Here is an 18470-nt window from a genome sequence, read left to right on the forward strand (position 1 = left end):
TGTGTGTGTGTGTGTGTGTGTGTGTGTAAGCATGTAGTCATCATGCTTTAATCCATCTGTCCTGTCACACGCACAGGGCTGTGAACTCAGCTGTCTGGGTGTGTCTCTGGAATTCAAACTCTCTGGAGCAAATGCTGCTGATCATAAATAAAGACCATCGAGCCTGATGCTATTAAATATGACATTGCATAACCTGGGATCTAGATTGTTGTCAAGACAGATTCAGCATTATCACTATATATCCTGTACAATTCAATTTACTGGTATAAGTTAAATAAAGGTGCAGGTTTAATGTTCTCAAATTAGTACAAATTAAAGTACCAATGATGATGATTAATGATGCAATGTTGAATCGGTATACTGATTTCAGCATGTGTATGCTAGTGACTATAAAATACCAAATAGTATTAGATTAAGGTAACAATAATAAACAGTGTCCTTGTTTCATATTCTTTGGCTAAAATCCCTTTAATACAGGTTTTCTTGGCCTTTATGCTTTACCAGTTTATCTAATCGAGCCGATAAAGATGACATCATCAAACTACGACCTGCGACGTCATGACGTCTTTTCTGTGAGACGATTTGTTTACATCATGGCGGCGGTGGATTTCAGAGGTAGCGAAATCGACTTTTTATTATTTGTAACCAAGTTCTTTTTGTATCGATTTTCCCCTTGTGTTGACGTAAATTAAGTCAATTATTCACGTGTTGTATGCACCCTTGCGATGAAGCTCTTTTGTGTTAGTTTACATTTATATTTGTCTGTAGAAGCTAACGTTAGCAACTATTAGCATCTCCTCCGCTTTGGTTAGCATTTTGGCTATTTTTTGCGAATGCTGACTAGCGTTCAGAGTGTTCAGTTTTGTGTGTTAGCTAATAGAGCAAATAATGATTGGTCAAATTTACATTGACCTATTTTTCGTGTAGAGGAGAATTTGAATAACGTTACACACTGTAACTCAACGTTATAGTAACCGACAGCCCCCTGCTGTAAAGCAAACTAACTACTTAAAATAGAAATGTATAATCTCCATTAACTATTTTTTTAGCTATTATGGCTGGTCAATGCTACTGTAGTACATGCATAGTTGGTAGCAAATGATGGTTAGCAATTGCAGCACAAGGTTCAGGATAGAAGAGTATTAATTACAACCACATCTTGCCTGAAAGGCACTGTCATCTGTTAAAAGGTTTTATTTAAATCATACTTATCACTAGTATACAGCTGGAAAACTTTAAACAAACAAAAAAAGGCAAGAATTTAGAGAGGAATGAAATGAAAGATTTTTTTTCTGAAAAGCAAAATACATGTAAAATAGCAAATATTCACAAAAAGCTTTGAAACTTAAGACCCAACTTTCATAACTGACAAAAGAAATGCTGTAAATTTATGGAGCTTAGCTATTCTGATTTGCTGCATAGGTCTAAAAAGTCTGATTTAGGATGTTTCTTATTCACCGTTTTAAAACACAGCTGTACATTATTACCTGAGACTATGGTGATTAGGATGATGTGACGGCATTAATGCTGCTCCATCAAATGCTTTGAAAACATGCAAACCTAACACGTAACCTAACCACTGTAAATGTACTGAAGTTGACCAGGCCTCCGCCAATGACATCAGTTAATAAGTAAAATGTATCCTTCAATCTACAGACAACCTCCTTGGGATATCCTGGGTGGACAGCGGCTGGGTGCCGATTCTTAACCCTGGAAATGTACTGGACTACTTCTCTGAGAGGAGCAACCCATTCTATGACCGAACATGTAATAACGAGGTGGTGAAGATGCAGCGGCTTACCCTGGAACATCTGAAGTAAGTTTATCTCGTGCAGTACAGTTTGACGATATTCAGAATCTATGTTGAACAATATGCCGTCTGTTTTTAAGCTCTCAACTATATTTTTAGTACACAGGGCAAATTTGCTTTGTTGAGTGACATTTGCAAACTCAAAGCAAACATTGCTTCTGTCTTATTTTCAGTCAGATGGTGGGAGTGGAATACATTCTTCTTCATGCTCAGGAGCCAATTCTTTATATAATCCGTAAACAACAGAGGCAGTCGCCAACACAAGGTGAGCAGTGTTTTTCAGATCATATAATTTTCACACACTGGGCCCTAAAAGCAGAAGTATCTGTGGTACAACTGACCACAGCTGTCCTTCTTTCATTATCAGGCTGCAATCTTTCATTGAGGCTCTGTGTGAGGGTCTTCTTATTCCTGTTTTCACCCCACAGAGATTCCTTTGGCGGACTACTACATCATAGCAGGAGTGGTGTATCAGGCCCCAGACCTGGGAACAGTTATCAGCTCCAGAGCGGTGAGAAATATAGAAATATTCTGTACAATACACTGGGGACTGTGTATTATTAAGGTGATTGATGTTTGGAACTGATACAGATTTCTTTGTAAGTGACATGCATCAAATCTGTTTTAGCTCTCTGCTGTCCATGGAATCCAGTCCGCTTTTGATGAGGCCATGTCGTACTGCCGCTATCACCCATCCAAAGGATACTGGTGGCATTTCAAGGACCAGGAGGAGAGAGGTTAGGTTTTGGCTGTTCATTTAGATTTACAGTTTAGATATTGTGTCCACCACAGGAACTTTCCCCAGTGACCAGGACACTTTAAAGCAACTAGTGTCTGAATGAAGGGCCAGGGACATTTACCCCCAAATAATTCCTCAAAGGGGTTGTTCTTTCTGAAACTATGCAGAGCAAGGTTTATATGATGACTTGAGCCAAAGCTGATGAACAAATCTCTCTTTTTTCTTACAGAAAAATCAAAGCCCAAGTCAAAGAAGAAAGAGGAGCCAAGTTCACTGTTTCAGAGGCACCGTGTTGACACCCTCCTTTTAGACCTCAGGTCAAAGTTCCCACCAACATTTTACCAGGTAAAAGTTACACCAACTCAAAACAGTTGTTTATATAAAATCATCTCTCTCTTTTAATTTGAAAATCTCTGTTATACGCATTATTGGATTTAAGTGATGTTGTTTTTCATTCTGTAATTTCAGCCCAAGCCTGGTGAGAAGCCCATTCCAGGTATGACCTTAAAAAAGTTACTTTATGTTCTGATCCTAAAATGATGTAATAAATGGTGTCCGTCTGTGGACAGTCACTGCTTTCAGTGGGCGTGAAATGCTAAAAGTTAAGTGGTATTATTTCTCTTAACTCTTGTTCTGTGTATAACAGGCAGTGCTTTCGTAACATTTACTTTCCATTCAGACATTTTAACTTATGTCGTATTCAGATTTTGATGAGTGGTGTGAGGACAGAAGCCAAGTAGTGAGAGCGTCTGCAATCCTTCTCCACACTCACAGACTCATGTCAAGTACATAAAGTTGATGATGCAGACTTTTCAACACCAACGTTTTAACTTTTGGTTGGGGATTGGGCAATGGACTTAAGTGCAAGGTTGTAATAGTTTTGAAATTTTTGTTTTTGTTTTTATTTCGTCTTGACTTTTTGTTTTCAATTTCAGTTTAATTTTAATTAGTCTTCAATGCTAATTTGTTGTTTTCATTAGTTTTAGTGTTAGTTTTTTTTTTGTAATATGGAATACTGTCAGGGGCGAGACCCAAAGGGACCAGAAAAGAAAAACATCATAAATCATTGTTAATATTTATATGAACTTTTTTCCCTCTTCAGCCTGTCGTGACTGTCACCGTAAACCTTAACTACACAACAATTCCGCGCAGATCACAGGCGTATAAAATTAATTGACAAAGATGAAAACAAAGAACTTTTTCACTCTAACTTTATTTCATTTTGTTGTGAACTCACAAAACAGTTTCAGTTAGTTATCTTTTTTTTGTAAAGCCTCGATTTTATTTTTATTTCAGTAAACGAAAAATGTTTTGACAATTTAGTTTTGTTGACTGTAATAACCTTGCTTAGGTGCTCCCACATTAAACTAAATTAGCCACAGAACAGACTCTTTGAAATTAATAATTATAATAATAAAAAAGATTATTCATTGATTATTAATTTTATTTTACTACACTAAAATCTTTTGTGTTGCAGTTGAGGTGAAGAAAGAGCCCGAACCCCCCACAGAAACTGTGAAACAAGAGGAGAGAGAACCGGCCACGAAGTCCTCTGCCCCGGCTCCGCCAAGCAAACCGCCTCCTGAGAAGAGAGCACGGCTACAGTGACCCTCTACTCACGCTGTGGGAGGATGGAGACAAGAAATATGAACTCCTCCAGCTCTGCTGAAAGAACAGCTTGGGAGTATTTTTGTTCTCTCTCCAAAATTACAACGTTGGCTGCCTCTCTGTTGATTTGATCCATTTACAGGATGATAACAGTTTAAGTTGCCTGTGTAAGTGCCAGGACTGCTTCTACACTGTAACTTCAGGCTTGATAGGTTTGGCACCATGGACATTCACATGGCAGCTGTACCACAGAAATGGGTTCACTGATAATGTCAGCAGCCATTTAACAGCATTTGCTAAGGATGGAGGTTTTGATGATAAGCTGACCTCAGCATCAGTGTCGGTTTACTGTTGACGTCAGCGTTATTCTTGTGTTGTAGTGACTTCAGAGGACAATTTCATCATTTGTGTACTTTACAGGGGAGATGTGTCAACATGCATTATCTCAGCTGAAAAACAAAAGGCTTCCTGACTTAAGCACCTCTCATTATTTACAAACCTTCTTCTTTTTCACAATACTTAGATTTGTGTGTGTTTTTGTATTAAAATGTATCAGCCACTGTATTCTGCTGTATTTGATTATTTACAAGTTATGGTCCGGGGTCTTGTTGGCCAGTTTTTTCTTATGATCTCAGCAAAATAACATCTAAAATATATTTGTAGCTGACTCATGATCAACAGCCAATACCTCAAAGCTTTTCTCAGGTCTACAGTCACTCCTGCTGCTCTGCTGTCATGTTGACTTGCTCTAATCCTCTTTTGTGCCGTATTACACTAATCAAACATGATGGTTTTCAGTGGTGGAAAGTACATTTACTTAAGTACTGTATTTAAATACAATCTACAGGTTACTTGTACTTAAGTACATCCATTTCAGGTTCCTTTATACTTCTACTTCACTACATTTCAGGTTGAAAAAGTGTGCTTTTACTCTACTACGAGTACTTGACAGCTGGTGTTACTGGTTAAATTATAAGCTTATAAAACACAATGCATCATTAAAAATCAGTCCAGGGGTTTCCAATCTGTCAAATACTGAGTTACTCCCATTTCCTGTCTCCTCAGGGGATGTCATTTAAATAACCACAGATAAATAAAATCATCCAATATTTCACACACACACACACACACACACACACACACACACGCACGCACGCACGCACGCACACACACACACACACGCACACACACACACACACACACACACACACAGAGAGAGTTAAGAGATAGAAGAAAAGCAAAATTGTAGAAGATAATGTCTAGATAGATAGTTAGAAGCAGAAAATATAGCACCTAATTAAAGTAATATTTACATCTCAAGAACCTTGCAGGACTTGCTTTTTGGTTTTTTTCCCTCCATTTTATGCTTATATTAGTAGTTGTATGTAAAACCATTGAATGCACAATAATTGTAAGTAAAAACCTGCTTGGTTATAATCCTCCTCCTCCTCATTTATTTACTTATTTAAATCGTCGGAAAAAACATTGAGGGAGAACCCTCATTAACAATGGTGCTGAGGTACCGACAGCAACAGAGCAGATGCAATAAACTCATTAGAGAAGGCTAGGTGGTAGCAAAAAGAGAACACATGGATAAAACAGGACAATGCATAATGATAACAGATATAACGGCACGAGAAATAAAATAATCAATAAAACAACCAAAACAGTGAGAGCAATTACAACATTAAAAGCAACAGCAATTAAAATATAAATGTGATTTTGAATTTGAACAGCAGGTGTCGCCATTTGATCAGATTTGCTCCGAGCTCCTAATTGCTTAATATTCCATATATTCCATATATTATTACTTCCTGCCATCGCTTCGTGGTGTCAAGTTCAGGTCAAAGGTCTGTAGTAACTCAGGAAATATGATTTGTATCCAAGGAGAAGTAGTGAACATCAAAAAAGCGGAAACAAAAGCAAAAGTTAATATTTATGGGCATCTGTAGCCGCTTCCATAGCTACCTTGTACTGATTCCACGAAGAAGAAGTTCCTCGCAGGGCGTGGTGGGATAGCAGTCTCCTCTGTGGAGGACTGGAAACAGTGCCCCAGCTGGCTGGCTAGCAGCAGCAGAGAAGATGGCTGCAGAGGGGATTCTCAGGCCACTGTCTGAAAACATAGCACCGATTGTCATGTTCAGCGACGACTAGCCAGCGTGTCAGCCCGGTTGTTCCGTCTCTCGGTCGGTTCTGCTCGGATTCGTCGGAGGTGGATTAAACAACATGGGGTCGCAGACTCTTCAGATCCTGAGGCAGGGGGTCTGGGCTTCAGTCACAGGCGGATGGTACTACGACCCCGACCAGAACACATTCGTCAACGCTTTACACCTCTACATCTGGCTGTTTCTGCTATGTTTCCCCTTCACACTGTACATGGTGAGCGGTGTTGTTGTAGTGTTTTTTAACCCCTTTGTAGTCGCTTTATTTATGTTTGTGTTCTGAGTGTCCGTTAGGTTAGCTGCCTCTGGATACTAACGGTCGGTCTCTGTCTATTATCTGGAGCGGAGACAATGTAACGTGTGTTTCACTAACGAAATGACATGGGCTATTTAAACTACAGTCAAAATATTTTACAAAACCACAAGGTTGTTGGAATAACAACAGCAATGATCTTATTTAGGCGATAAAAATCACAGAAAAATCTTTAAATGGCTGCCCCCTGAAGTGTACACTCCACCAACTAGCTTGTAGTGATGTGTCAGTCGTTAACGAGTCGGCTCTTGGAGCCGGCTCTTTTTGGTGAACCGAGGGAGCCGGCTCCTGAGTAACATACTATTTATTTATTTATTTATTTTTCTTTGTAAATTATTACCAGGCATAACAAAGGGGCGATCATAATAATGAGGGGAATTCCAGCTCTTTTCAGTGAGCCCGATCATGTGGCTCAGTTCATCAATAAGAGCCGGTTCTTCTGGCTCCTAAACGCCTCTTAATTTATTACCAGATCTGTCATTTAAAATTCAGTCAGGTTTAAAGCTTTGATTGGTATTTGTACGACATATATATCACTTAGATGATTTAATATAACAAATTAAGACTTACATTTTCCAGAATACCATAATTAACAGTATGATTGATAGAAATTCATTAGTTACAAGAAATATGTAAGCAAGATTCCTCATCTTTAATACATTTAGATATCTGATCATATTGATTTTTTAAAAGTTCGATATTTCAAGAAATACTATACTTGTTGTCTAACAAAAATAACACACCACTTAATTAATATTGTTAATAATTACACAACTCTGTACAGATATATTTTATTACATTTGTAAGAAAGTAATCATTAAATTCAAATAAAGTTAGGCTATTTTTAGTTTTATTTTCAAGGTATTTTATCCAAACAGAATGTGAAGTTATGGTGTTGTGGAAATTGTAAGGCTGAATATAAATACAACACATGATTAAAGTGATATAGCCTATATATGCACACATACCAATCATAGGTCATAAATGGACCAGAATGCCCTTTTGTTTATATCCTGTGTTTATCTCAGTGATGCAGTTAAGATGCGTTAGAATATTAACAGTTAGATACACAGTGTCCAGGCTTTAATCAGTAATTTAATTCCCCCACCCCCCTCCTTCCCTTTTATCTCGCTGTTGTCCTCCTGTCTGTTGTGATTTGCGGTATCACCGGTTTTCAGAAGCTACCAGCTGTGACTGCAGGAGAGCACAGCCGACAGGGATGTGACACTAATCTGGCAACTTAAATGTCCAAGACTCAATGGACTGGATGCTGTTTGCTTAGTTCATTTGTCACAAGAGGTCTTTGTTTGTCTGTGAGTTTCTTTTAAAGGCTTTGTGTTTACTTAAAGCTTGCCCTCTGAGCTGGCTAAAAGGCCTCCACTAGTGTCCACTGCTGCGTCTTATTTATGGCTTGTTTATCAAATGATCACACTATATCAAACCGTGGAGTCTAGACAGGCTACTATAGTGTTTTTCTAATTCATATCATATGAAGGTTCTGTCAATGTTTGCTCAGCATACAAACTTCTATATTAAGAAGCCAAAGTTTCAAATAGGTCTGTGGTTTCGGATCTATTCCTAGAGTGGAAATACGCTTGTCAGCTCTGTGGTTTATATTGAGCCACAGGTTTGAGTGTTGCTGCTGTTTGTAATAACTGCAAACAGATGCAGCAGGATATGTCAAGGACAACAGAGGCGCAGGAGATGGAGCTCTCACACACACACACACACACACACACACACACACACGCCTTCTAGTAAACACTCAGGTGCTTGGTCATAGCCTCCTTCCTTAAAGAGACAGATATTTCAATACAGCTGTCTTTTTCTAAATGAGGCCATGTGTGTCATATTGTGTCTCATCATATTAAAGGGTAAATCAAGTGTTTTTAAACCTGGGTCCAATTACGACATATTTAGGGGTCTAATAGGTACACAGGCAGGCAGCAGCAAAACCGGCTTTAATGGCTGCAATGTTTGGGGCAAATGCGCTCGATCATGGGACGTCCACTGGAGTGCTTCTCTTCTCAACTTCAAGGCTCAGATTTTTATTCTGAGGATCTGACAAAATAAACAAAGGGATCGCTACATAAAAAGATATTAAACATCCGTCGCATCACCTTCTTTAAGGCCACCAGACTCCATTGAGAAAAACGGTAATTTCACCTTGCAGAACACTGGAGTTTAGTTTTCTCCGGCTGCCTTGAAGGGTTAGTTTGTCTGTGATATTGTGGGGCTTTGTTGGTTTAAAGGGGCTATCTGGAATCCAACACAAGACAATAATACAAATATAATAATAACCGGTTGATGCAGCCTTAGACTAGCAGTTTCTTTTGTCCTATAGAGCAGCAGCAAAACCGACTTTAATGGCTGCATTGTAACCTTTTGGGGCAAATGCGCTCGATCATGGGACGTCCACTGAAGTGCTTCTCTTTTCACCTTAAAGGCTCAGATTTTTATTCCAAGGACCTGACAAAATAAACAAAGGGATCCCTTCATAAATAGATCTTAAATCTCCGTTGCATCACTTTCTTTAAAGCCACCAGACTCCATTTACAAAACAGGAGTTTTACCTTGCAGAACGCGAGACTTAGTTGTCTATTGCTGCCTTGAACGGTTATTGTTTGATTTGATATTTTAAAAGGGTTAGCTGGCATCCAACACAAGACAATGACACACTAGCAGTTCTTTTGTCCTGTAAAGTAAAATTGCTGTTTTTGTCAATGGCGTCTTGAGGCTTTGGAGAGTGTGATGCAATCAGCTGCTTCTCGTTAAAAAAGGATCTTACCTTAACAAAAAAATCTTTTTCTGGTGGATTCTTTCTGTAATGTTGTTGGACGCTAGATAACAATCTGAGCCTGTCAGCCTGCTCCACGTCTTTCAGCCGAAACAATCTCCTCGAGCAGTTCCCAAACTTTTTGCGTGTATTCGTCATCGAGGCCCCAAAATATGTAAAAATGTGCCATGTTTAAAAAATACCAGAATTCCCCTTTCAGAGTCAGATAACAACCGGTCCAACTTTCTTCCCTGATTTTCCAAAAACACACAATCAAAGCTCAAATCTTGTTATAATCAAGTCAATAACATTTGCTCCTAAGGGTGAAGCCTGCACCGTCATGTTGTCTCCACACTACAGGGTACTCTACATTGAAATTAACTCATGATTCTTTCTCTGATCCCAGGCCCTGCAGCCAACCATGGTGATCGTGGGAATCTACTGTGGTGTTATCGCTGCCATGTTCCTGCTGCTGAAGACGGTAAATTACCGCCTCCACCATGCCCTGGATGAGGGGGAGGTGGTGGAGAAGGCGAAGGAGAGTCAGGGCAGCAGAGGTGGCACCGAGGGGGCTAATGACGGAGGTGTCACGCGTCGGGAGGACAGCAACGGCCCGGGGTGAGCTCATGTCCTACACTGCCCTGTAATCTGGAGATGTATGACAAAGACGCTGCTCAGATGATGAGGCAGACACAATATTCTGTAAAGCTTGTGTGGGAGTGCTGTGCATCAGCAAGAGGACGTCATGCTTTCTGATCAATGTTGGTAAAGAGTCACATGGATTGAGTCCTGTCAGTTAAAGGTGATGTAATGAGGAGTTGTCTGTTGGAGCTGCGGTCAAAGGCCTGCTCCTCGAGTGCCGATGAGACACAGGCTGCCGCGGGGAGAATCAATATATCGCTTTAAAGATGGCCTCAGGATGGGGCGAGTCAAGCCCAGCTATGACAGAAGAATAATAATAGGAATAAGAATTTTATTTGTTTGTCATCTTAATTTTATTTGAGAGATTTATAGCATGCAACAGATGTCTTAGTTTCATTTATTAGATGATACATGACGCCATCAGAGCTGAGTACCTGGAGAAAAGTTACTTTATAAGTCGGTTCTTTCCTTGTGAAATGATTTTATACATTTGTCCGCAGAGTTTTACGTCAAATGATTGTTGCTTAGTTTAGATACATAAAACTGTCTAACTTAGATTTCTATCTCACCAAAACATATTTATATCCCTGAGACCAGGGAAGCACAGTAAATCAGCACGTCATGGACATGGACAAATAACGTTTTTTTGTGTTGTGGGTTACACAAATATTGTGCTGGATCTGAACAAACTATTTAAAGTGCTAATTTCAAAGATTTTAGTTTCGTTGTCTTTGGCGGCACCTATGGAGATAAACTGTGATTGCAGGAGCACACTTCCCAGATATCCAGACAGTGCTGCATGTGTGACGCACACGGTTGGCTCCGGTTGTAACTCCTGATTTTCCTGGCTGACGGTCGCTTTCCTTTTCAGACTGTTTGCTTCATCTGAGCGTCGAGTTTGTTTCTTTTCTTTGGATTTTCACTTCTTGTTGAGGTTGTATCTGTATCTGGTGATGGAAAAAGCGTCACTAACTGGGCGTGACTTGTGAGTTTTTTCTGCAAATGTTGCCACAGACACTCAGTCTGTCATACTGCAAACACAAAGGCTTTCATCAGCAGGCCAAAGGCTCAATCACCATTGTGTTACCTCATTCAGAGATAGATAGAGACTTAACAGACATTTATTTAAATGAAAATTATTCAAGCCCCAAATCGCACAATTACGCGAACACACAACTCGTCAAAGGAAATTCTCAAAGTAAAAGTCACAGCTTCTGTCAACGGAGTCTGGAGGCCTCGAAGAGAGCGATGTCACGGCTGTTTCAGGTCTTTCTCTGAAGTAAATCTTAATGTAATGTTGTTGGGCGTATGGAATTACAATCTGAGCCTCTCAGTGACTAAAACAAGCAAATTTGTTGGACATACTTTGATTGAGGGCAGTTTCCCCAAAGGTTAACATTACAGCCATCACAGCCCGTTTCACGGCTGCAGGCTGAAGCGATCTACTGAAGTGATTCCAAAACTTTTTGTGTCTAATAAACTTATTAGACTCAATTATGTGTAAGACAACCGGGCCCAGGTTTTAAAACACTGGAATTGCCCTTTATAAAGCAACAGTTAATTACACAAGTTGAGAAGGTGATCTGCATCAATCACGTCATCAGGTGACATTAAATAACAAGCGCTAATGTGTTGCCCCATCCCTGAATGCCAGGCCTCAAAAGAAGAGGTTGAGCTCTCATTCAGAAGGAAGAACATCCAGTGAAGTTCCAGCGCTTTGCTGCCCATGACTCGAAGAAGTGACTCATGTTCACATGCCAGAGGGAGTGCTTAGCAGTGCGCTGAGAGAGAGGAAAGGCAACGAGAAGAATGAGAGCTCTCAGCCACAGGGGCAGACAGACGCAGTCGCAGCTTTGCCCACATCTGGAGTCACATTCCAGGTTGTTTGAGTTTACAGCAGAGCAGACGAGCCGAGTTGATGAAGGTGTTTTTTTTGCAGCAGCACCCACCCACTCATTTTCCCCTCACTGCTCCTTTTTCCAGCCTCCGTGCATCCACTCTGCATGTTAGAGTTTGTACTTGCAGTGTTTGTGTTGTGGTTTGACCCGTTATGAAACATTTTTTGGCATATGGAAATGATTTATACACAATCCCTGGCAAGTTGCTCCTTTCGACATACCAACTGGTTGAACGAGCACATCGAGGCTAAATATAGTCCTGGAGAAAATCGACATGGATGCTTTAATTAGTTTTTAGTAGGTTTTCCAGAATCCTTATAAATCATGTGAAGCACAGACCTTTGAGATGAAGTCTCATGACGTATTTTCCACTAAATAAAACTGCCCTTCACATCCAGAAGAATGGTAGTTTCACTCTGTGCCATCCATTTAGATTTAAAGGAGCGACTGCAGTGCACTAAGTGATGATAATTAAAGTGCATGCTTGTGTTTGTGTGTCTGCACAGGGACCCTGGAGGGGGCATCGAGATGGCAGACTTCATCAGACAAGAGACTCCCCCGGTGGACTGCAGCTCCAGGAACTCCTACATCGGGATGGATTCAAACCAGCAGGTAAGCACTGATGTGTACTGCACACTGTACTGGGCTGAATGTGAGATGACCCAGATTATAATGCAAACACCTCTCCTCTTTCTTTATTAACAATTAGCTGACATTCAGATCTGCTGGCCCACCAGTTTTCCTAATTCAATCTACCGTCCCAAAATAAGCAGTATTAACATGTTTGCATGTCTAATATATTATACTGGGAAACACATAATGACATGTTCATGGCGTGTCCACAACTTCCTCCCGACAGTCCCGCAGTGCTTTGTATGAGCTGTTGATGGAGCGATAACCTGTCACTGATGACCCAAATCCCGACTAAGTCTGAAAAGTGCCAGAAAACTTAATTAATTGCTCACATAGTGTAAAGTATGAAGTGTCTGTTATATGGAGAGTAATTAATGTGATGTGTCCGCCACATCCCAACTGTCTTCTGAACGTTAAATCAGCCACAATCAAGCAAATATAACATGAGATAAACTTGATACACACCAAATGTTTTAGTGACTTCGTGACTGAATTTCAGACATTGTATGTTTTACCTTTACCTTTGTCACTTGTTAAACCAAAGCTGTTGTAGAAGTCGCTGCTTGTGTTAACGAGTGAAAAATGATCCGGAAACTACCGGGAGCGATCATTAATCCCACAAACAAGCCTCGTCTGCTGAGTCCCGACAGCCTGTAGTGTAACATGTACTGATCTTACTGTAACTAATCTGAGGTGCACACATAACGGCTGAGACAAACCTGAAAGTCCAGGTTTAAATGTCTTTTATATTGGCCTGAAGTTAGTAAGCAGCTGTTGTTGTGTGTGTGTGTAAAGAGGGCTGTACTCGTTAGGTACGATCCTCACATAGCTTGCTGTCAGCTGATATCTCCTTCAGTATTCAAAGTTATTTAGCCGTTTTACTCAGTGAGATATATTTAACCTCTGGATCCCCGCGGGGTGCTCTGCTGTACGTCTTTGTACTGTGTGTCCTTGAGTCGCTAATCAGCCAGCATGTTCTGCTCAGCTGCCGTGTACCGAGGAGGAAGGGAAGCCAAAACTTTCCTCTGTGATGACAGCGTATAAGCGCCAGCTGTTTGTACACCGTGTCTGCCGCTGGATGCTGTAGTCTCTGATGATCACACGCCTTGTCAGTTTGCCTTTTATGAACGTTTTGCTCCAGAGAAGTGCTTTTTATATCCTGAACATGTTTCTTTTATAAAGACAAATTGCTCAACTTATATCTTTATTTAAATTTCAGATTGCATCCACCCATGGAAGAGCAACAGTAGCCAAAGGTAACTGTACCTTGTCATGTATTCCTGAATCATTGTTCTCTGTAAAGAGGAATTCCTGTATTTGTGAATTGAGGTCATTTTTTTTTTTACATCACGTCTAAATGACTAATACACATAAAAAGGTTTGACTTGTTCCAGTAGATTGCTTCAGCGGAAATGCCATGAAAAGTGATGTAATGGCTGCAATGTGATCCTCGGTGGCAAATACGCCTGTTCAAAGTACGTCCTCTTAACGTTTCTTGTTTTTGCCACTGACGGGCTCAGACTGTGTCTGATTACATTACAGAAATCACCTCTACAGAGACAGACAGAGACCAGAAACAGACATTAAATGTCTCTCTTTAAAGAAACCAGACTCCATTGACGAAAACAGTCATTTTACCTTGGACAGCACAGGAGATGCTGGTCTACGGCTACGTCGATCAGTTAGTTTGTTTGCATGATTGTGTGAACTTGGTGTTTGAAACGGTCACATATGACCCTAATATAATATTTGTGTAATACACAAAAACACACAAAAACAACAACAAATTGAGGCAGCTGAAGAAAAGCACCTCCTGTGTACTGTTAGATAAAGTTACTGTGTTTGTCAATGGGGTCTGGTCCCTTTTAAATCAGCAGTTTTAATGCCAGTTTCTGGTTTAGAAAAAAAGATGTTACCGTAACAAACTGTCTCTGGAGGGAATCTTTCTGTAATGATGTCAGACACTTATAATAGCCATCTTAGCCTGCCAGTGGCACAAACAAGCACTTTGAATGGATGTTATTTGATCAGGTGCATTTACCTCCAAGGGTTAGTTTTCAGTTCTTACAACTACATTGCGGCTACAGTTTTAAGCAAACCTCCAAAAGTCTTTATTCCGGTTAACCACCAAAACATGTAGAAATATGGCAAAAGTTAAAAATACCAGAATTCCCCTTACACTCTATTTATTCACGGGGAAAAGATCTGACGAGTTGTGATTTTCTGTGTGACACGTGCTGCATTCTCTCTTTGCGGGATCACCACATCCCTGACCATAATCACCCCAGCTGTCAGGAGATGTATTCTGACTCAGCATTACCGTGACCTCAGCAGTCACACCAAGATGAGGCAGCTTCAGACGGGCACTGCTGAGTTTGTACAAAAGTGATACACTGTACGCCGCAGCATGGAGGTCATTCTCACGGGAGTCTTTATTGGAACACCGAGAGGAAGACAGTAGATGAAGTTGTAGCTTTGCTGTAGTGAGTGTTAGCGTGAGGCGGCTGCGTCTTCTGAATAATTCAGTGAGTCTGTTCCATGCCATTCTAATTAGCCGGCAGTTTGTGATGACAGGAAACATTGTGAAGTGGGACAAGAGCTCTGCTGGGGTTTAGTGTTTTAATCTTCTTCCCTTCACGGATTCCCTCGTCTCAGGCTGCCCGTCACAAACTCCCGGGACCAACAAAACTCACCGTGCTGGCAAAGAACGTCATTTTAAACAGTTGCACCTTTGTCAGAAGGTTATCTTGTACCAGCACCACACAAAAATAGTGATTCTGAGAAAAAGGCAGGAGTTACTATCTTCATCCTCTGTGGAGGCCTGTTCTGTTTGGGTTACTCAGGTTAGTGGCTGTGCATGCATTAATAATTGATCTGACATGTCGTCTCTAAATTGCTTCCTATCTTTGCAGGAGATGTGGGGAAGACATCAGATGACATCAGTTTGACTCTTGTCGAGAGCTGCAGCCATGATCATGGTAAACATGAACGGCATTCACATACAAGCAGAAATCTTTCTCATGTTACTCTCTGTGACACTTCAACCTGTTTTTTTTGTTTCCCTTCAGATCTTCTATCAGACACAAAGATGTACTGCCTTGTTCCCAATGACTCCTTTGCCTCCTTGCAACCTTCCACCTCCTTGTGTCCTTCGGAGCTGTCCAGGGAGCCGGCTGATCTCTGTAACTCTGCTGCTTATCACTTCAGCCTGTCACACTCCTCCTGTGACACAGAGGTGACCTCTCACGCATCCATGCAATCTCAGACCTTTAGGAAGGAGCTCCGTTCTCGGGGCCTGCCGCGGACCTCTAGCTCTGCGGGTTCTGCTTTCCCCGACCCGTGTCTACCGGACTTTGCTTTGTACCCTCCACCCAGGAGAGGTGGCCTGGACCCTGTGTGTGAGCTGGAGACTGCCAGACCTCACAGGCCGGGGCTGTGTGGCAGAGAGGGGGGCGAGCGGCTGTACCAGCAGGACCAAGCAGTGCCCTCCACCTCGGGAACAGAGTGTTACCGGCACAAAGAACCACGCAGAGTAGCCCGCTCAGCCTCCAGGGAGGCCGGGGAAGGCAGCTCAGGACTATACCAGGTGGAGGTGGGTGGTAGTGGGAAAGGCTCTGGTGGGGGAGGAAAGTCCCAGGGAGGGGAGCGCAGTGCTGACAGCCTGAGGAGCCTGAGTACTCGCAGTAGTGGCTCCACTGAGAGCTACTGCAGCGGCACAGACAGGGACACCAACAGCACCGTCAGCAGCTTTCACAGTGAGCAGACCAGCTCCACACACGTGGAGAGCCTGCTCTCACTTTCAGGGGATGAACGTGTGCGGGACAGAGGAGATGCTGCATCTGCTCCCGCAGACGGCAGGACTTCGAGCCTCGGCAGTATTAGCTCTCGGGGTCTCAGCAACCTTCCCTCTAGGGAAGCCAATAAAAACCCTCATGCCAATGAGTTGACTGCTAAACAACCCGCAGATACACCGTCGCCTGCAGCCCAGGAGCTGGTAGAACCTGGCAGGTGCCTGGAGGAGCCTGGCATCAGGACCAGCGCTGATGGCTCAACAGGTGTAGCTGCCACAGAGCAGGAGCAGGTGAAAGATGACACTCAACCAAAGTCAGCCAGCATTGTTCAGAGGACTTCTTCCCTGTCCACAGGGCGCAGTGGACGCCGGCGGACTGGCAAGAAAAGGGCAAGCAGCTTTGATGCCAGCCGGCACCGGGACTACATGTCTCTGCGTGGTATGGCCAAGCCTTGTAGTGCTGTGTTTACTGGGGGTGGAGAGGAGGACTCCAGCGATCAGAGTGAACTTAGCTGTGCCTCCAGTCTCCACTCCACCCACCACCTAAGCACAGACAGCTCATCCAGCAACACCTCCCGCTCCTGCCACTCACCAGAGGGCTACTACAGGGCCCTGAAAGCCAAGCACACTGCAGCCAGTGCAGCCTCCTCATCCTCCTCCACAGTGAAAGCTGCGGCAGGATCTGAGGCAGGCGTGCGGACCGGAGGGAAGCGGCGCACCTCCCGCCGTACCCCCAGCACAGGCAGTGCCAAAACGCATGCCAGAGTGTTGAGTTTGGACAGTGGTACGGCCGCCTGCCTTAATGATCCCAGCCGCCTCGGAGCTCCTGCTGGGCCTCGGCCCCTCACCACCTCCAAGTCGGACCTGGAAGCCAAAGAAGGGGAAGTCCTGGACGCTGCCTCGCTGCTGGGTCGGGCCTCCCAGCTGGAGTCAGTGACCCGTTCCAGAAACAGTCTGCCAAACCAGGCAGCTTTCTCTGAGCCTCAGGATGCCTCTGCTGCTTCCCTGCGGGGTACGTACCACACACAGCGCTCTGACATACTGAACACAAAGCATTCTGTCTGGTTCACTACAAGCGTTTGATGACCAGGCAGCATCTTATGTTGTCGTGTAGTTTAACCCTATCTGCATTTAACAGAACTGACAACTCCACTTGTTTAAACATGCACTACAAGTTGTGAATTATCAGCAGAACCGTACAAGACTTAAACACTCGTAGGCAGAATGTAGGAACTATTATTAGTCTGTTTTTGCTTGTGTTGCAGATTTTGAGTGTTAAAGAAAGTGTGTAATGAGCATGCTTTAACAGGAAACCATGCTGTATATTATGCTCACTTTACTGGATAGCTACCTCTGGCCTATAAGCAGGAGTGTATGATCAAATGGACAGAAAGAGTTTCAGGTAAAGACCGTCAGACGTAGGTTTAACTTGTGTGTGTGTGTGTGTGTGTGTGTGTGTGTGTGTGGCTGCAAAAGAGATGCTCCCTGCCTTTCTCATTCAGTGTAACCATGGTGAGTTTCCATGGAGTGACAATCCTGACCCAAGCATAGTGGTTGTCGTGTGGATCAGTATTAGCATGATGGCACAGTGTGTGCTTTGTGCTGAGGTTAGACAAACAGCAGCTCTCTTATTAGTGTCACACACACACACACTGAGTGTGATGGGCATTCCTTACCCCACATTCTTCAGACTTGCAGGCTAATGTTGTACATTTTGACTGATTTATTGTCTGTCTGGGTTCTTGTTATTTGGCTGGTGTGTGTGTTGGACATTTTTCACTGGGTCAACTTCTGGGGTAAATATTAGAGGCGCGAAATGCTGATACCCGGTTGGTTTGTTAAGTGTTTTATTCTTCTTTGATTCCTGCTGTTTTGATTTTTATTAACCTGTCTTTAGCTAGCAAAGTCACAGACATATCTTGTGTTGCTGTGGTTGGTTGGTTCAGACTTTCTTTGGCTGAAGTAGAAGTCATAATTAGAGGTTAGGGATGCACGATATTATCGGCACGTTATCGGTATCTGCTGATCTGATTTTGGCAGGTATTTTCCGCAGATAAAACGCTTTAATTCTGCCTAAATGCTAAATGATTCCCCAAAAA

The 18470-nt window shown here is 42.4% G+C and overlaps 2 protein-coding genes across 2 annotated transcripts in view; both read left to right on the forward strand.

The window, feature by feature from the left end:
- Window positions 1-585: 585 nt before the first annotated feature.
- On the forward strand, window positions 586-4721 carry med6 (mediator complex subunit 6). The gene is made up of 8 exons (XM_069662094.1): window positions 586-615; window positions 1657-1816; window positions 1984-2075; window positions 2239-2321; window positions 2439-2547; window positions 2779-2894; window positions 3018-3045; window positions 4027-4721. Exons 1-8 carry the CDS (start codon window positions 594-596, stop codon window positions 4155-4157), a joined length of 741 nt encoding a protein of 246 aa, XP_069518195.1. The 5' UTR covers window positions 586-593; the 3' UTR covers window positions 4158-4721.
- A 1639-nt stretch (window positions 4722-6360) lies between these two features.
- Window positions 6361-18470, forward strand: part of pcnx1 (pecanex 1) — a 48046-nt gene continuing 35936 nt past the window's right edge. The window contains exons 1-6 of the mRNA XM_069661753.1: window positions 6361-6536; window positions 9815-10026; window positions 12455-12560; window positions 13801-13837; window positions 15494-15559; window positions 15650-17383. Coding sequence (XP_069517854.1) covers window positions 6384-6536; window positions 9815-10026; window positions 12455-12560; window positions 13801-13837; window positions 15494-15559; window positions 15650-17383 — 2308 coding nt within the window. The 5' untranslated portion in view covers window positions 6361-6383. The remainder of the gene's footprint in view (window positions 6537-9814; window positions 10027-12454; window positions 12561-13800; window positions 13838-15493; window positions 15560-15649; window positions 17384-18470) is intronic.

This window comes from Semicossyphus pulcher, unplaced genomic scaffold (genome assembly GCF_022749685.1).
Source record: "Semicossyphus pulcher isolate SPU_LCO1_2020_fin unplaced genomic scaffold, fSemPul1.0.p SCAF_14, whole genome shotgun sequence".
Lineage (NCBI taxonomy): Eukaryota > Metazoa > Chordata > Actinopteri > Labriformes > Labridae > Semicossyphus > Semicossyphus pulcher.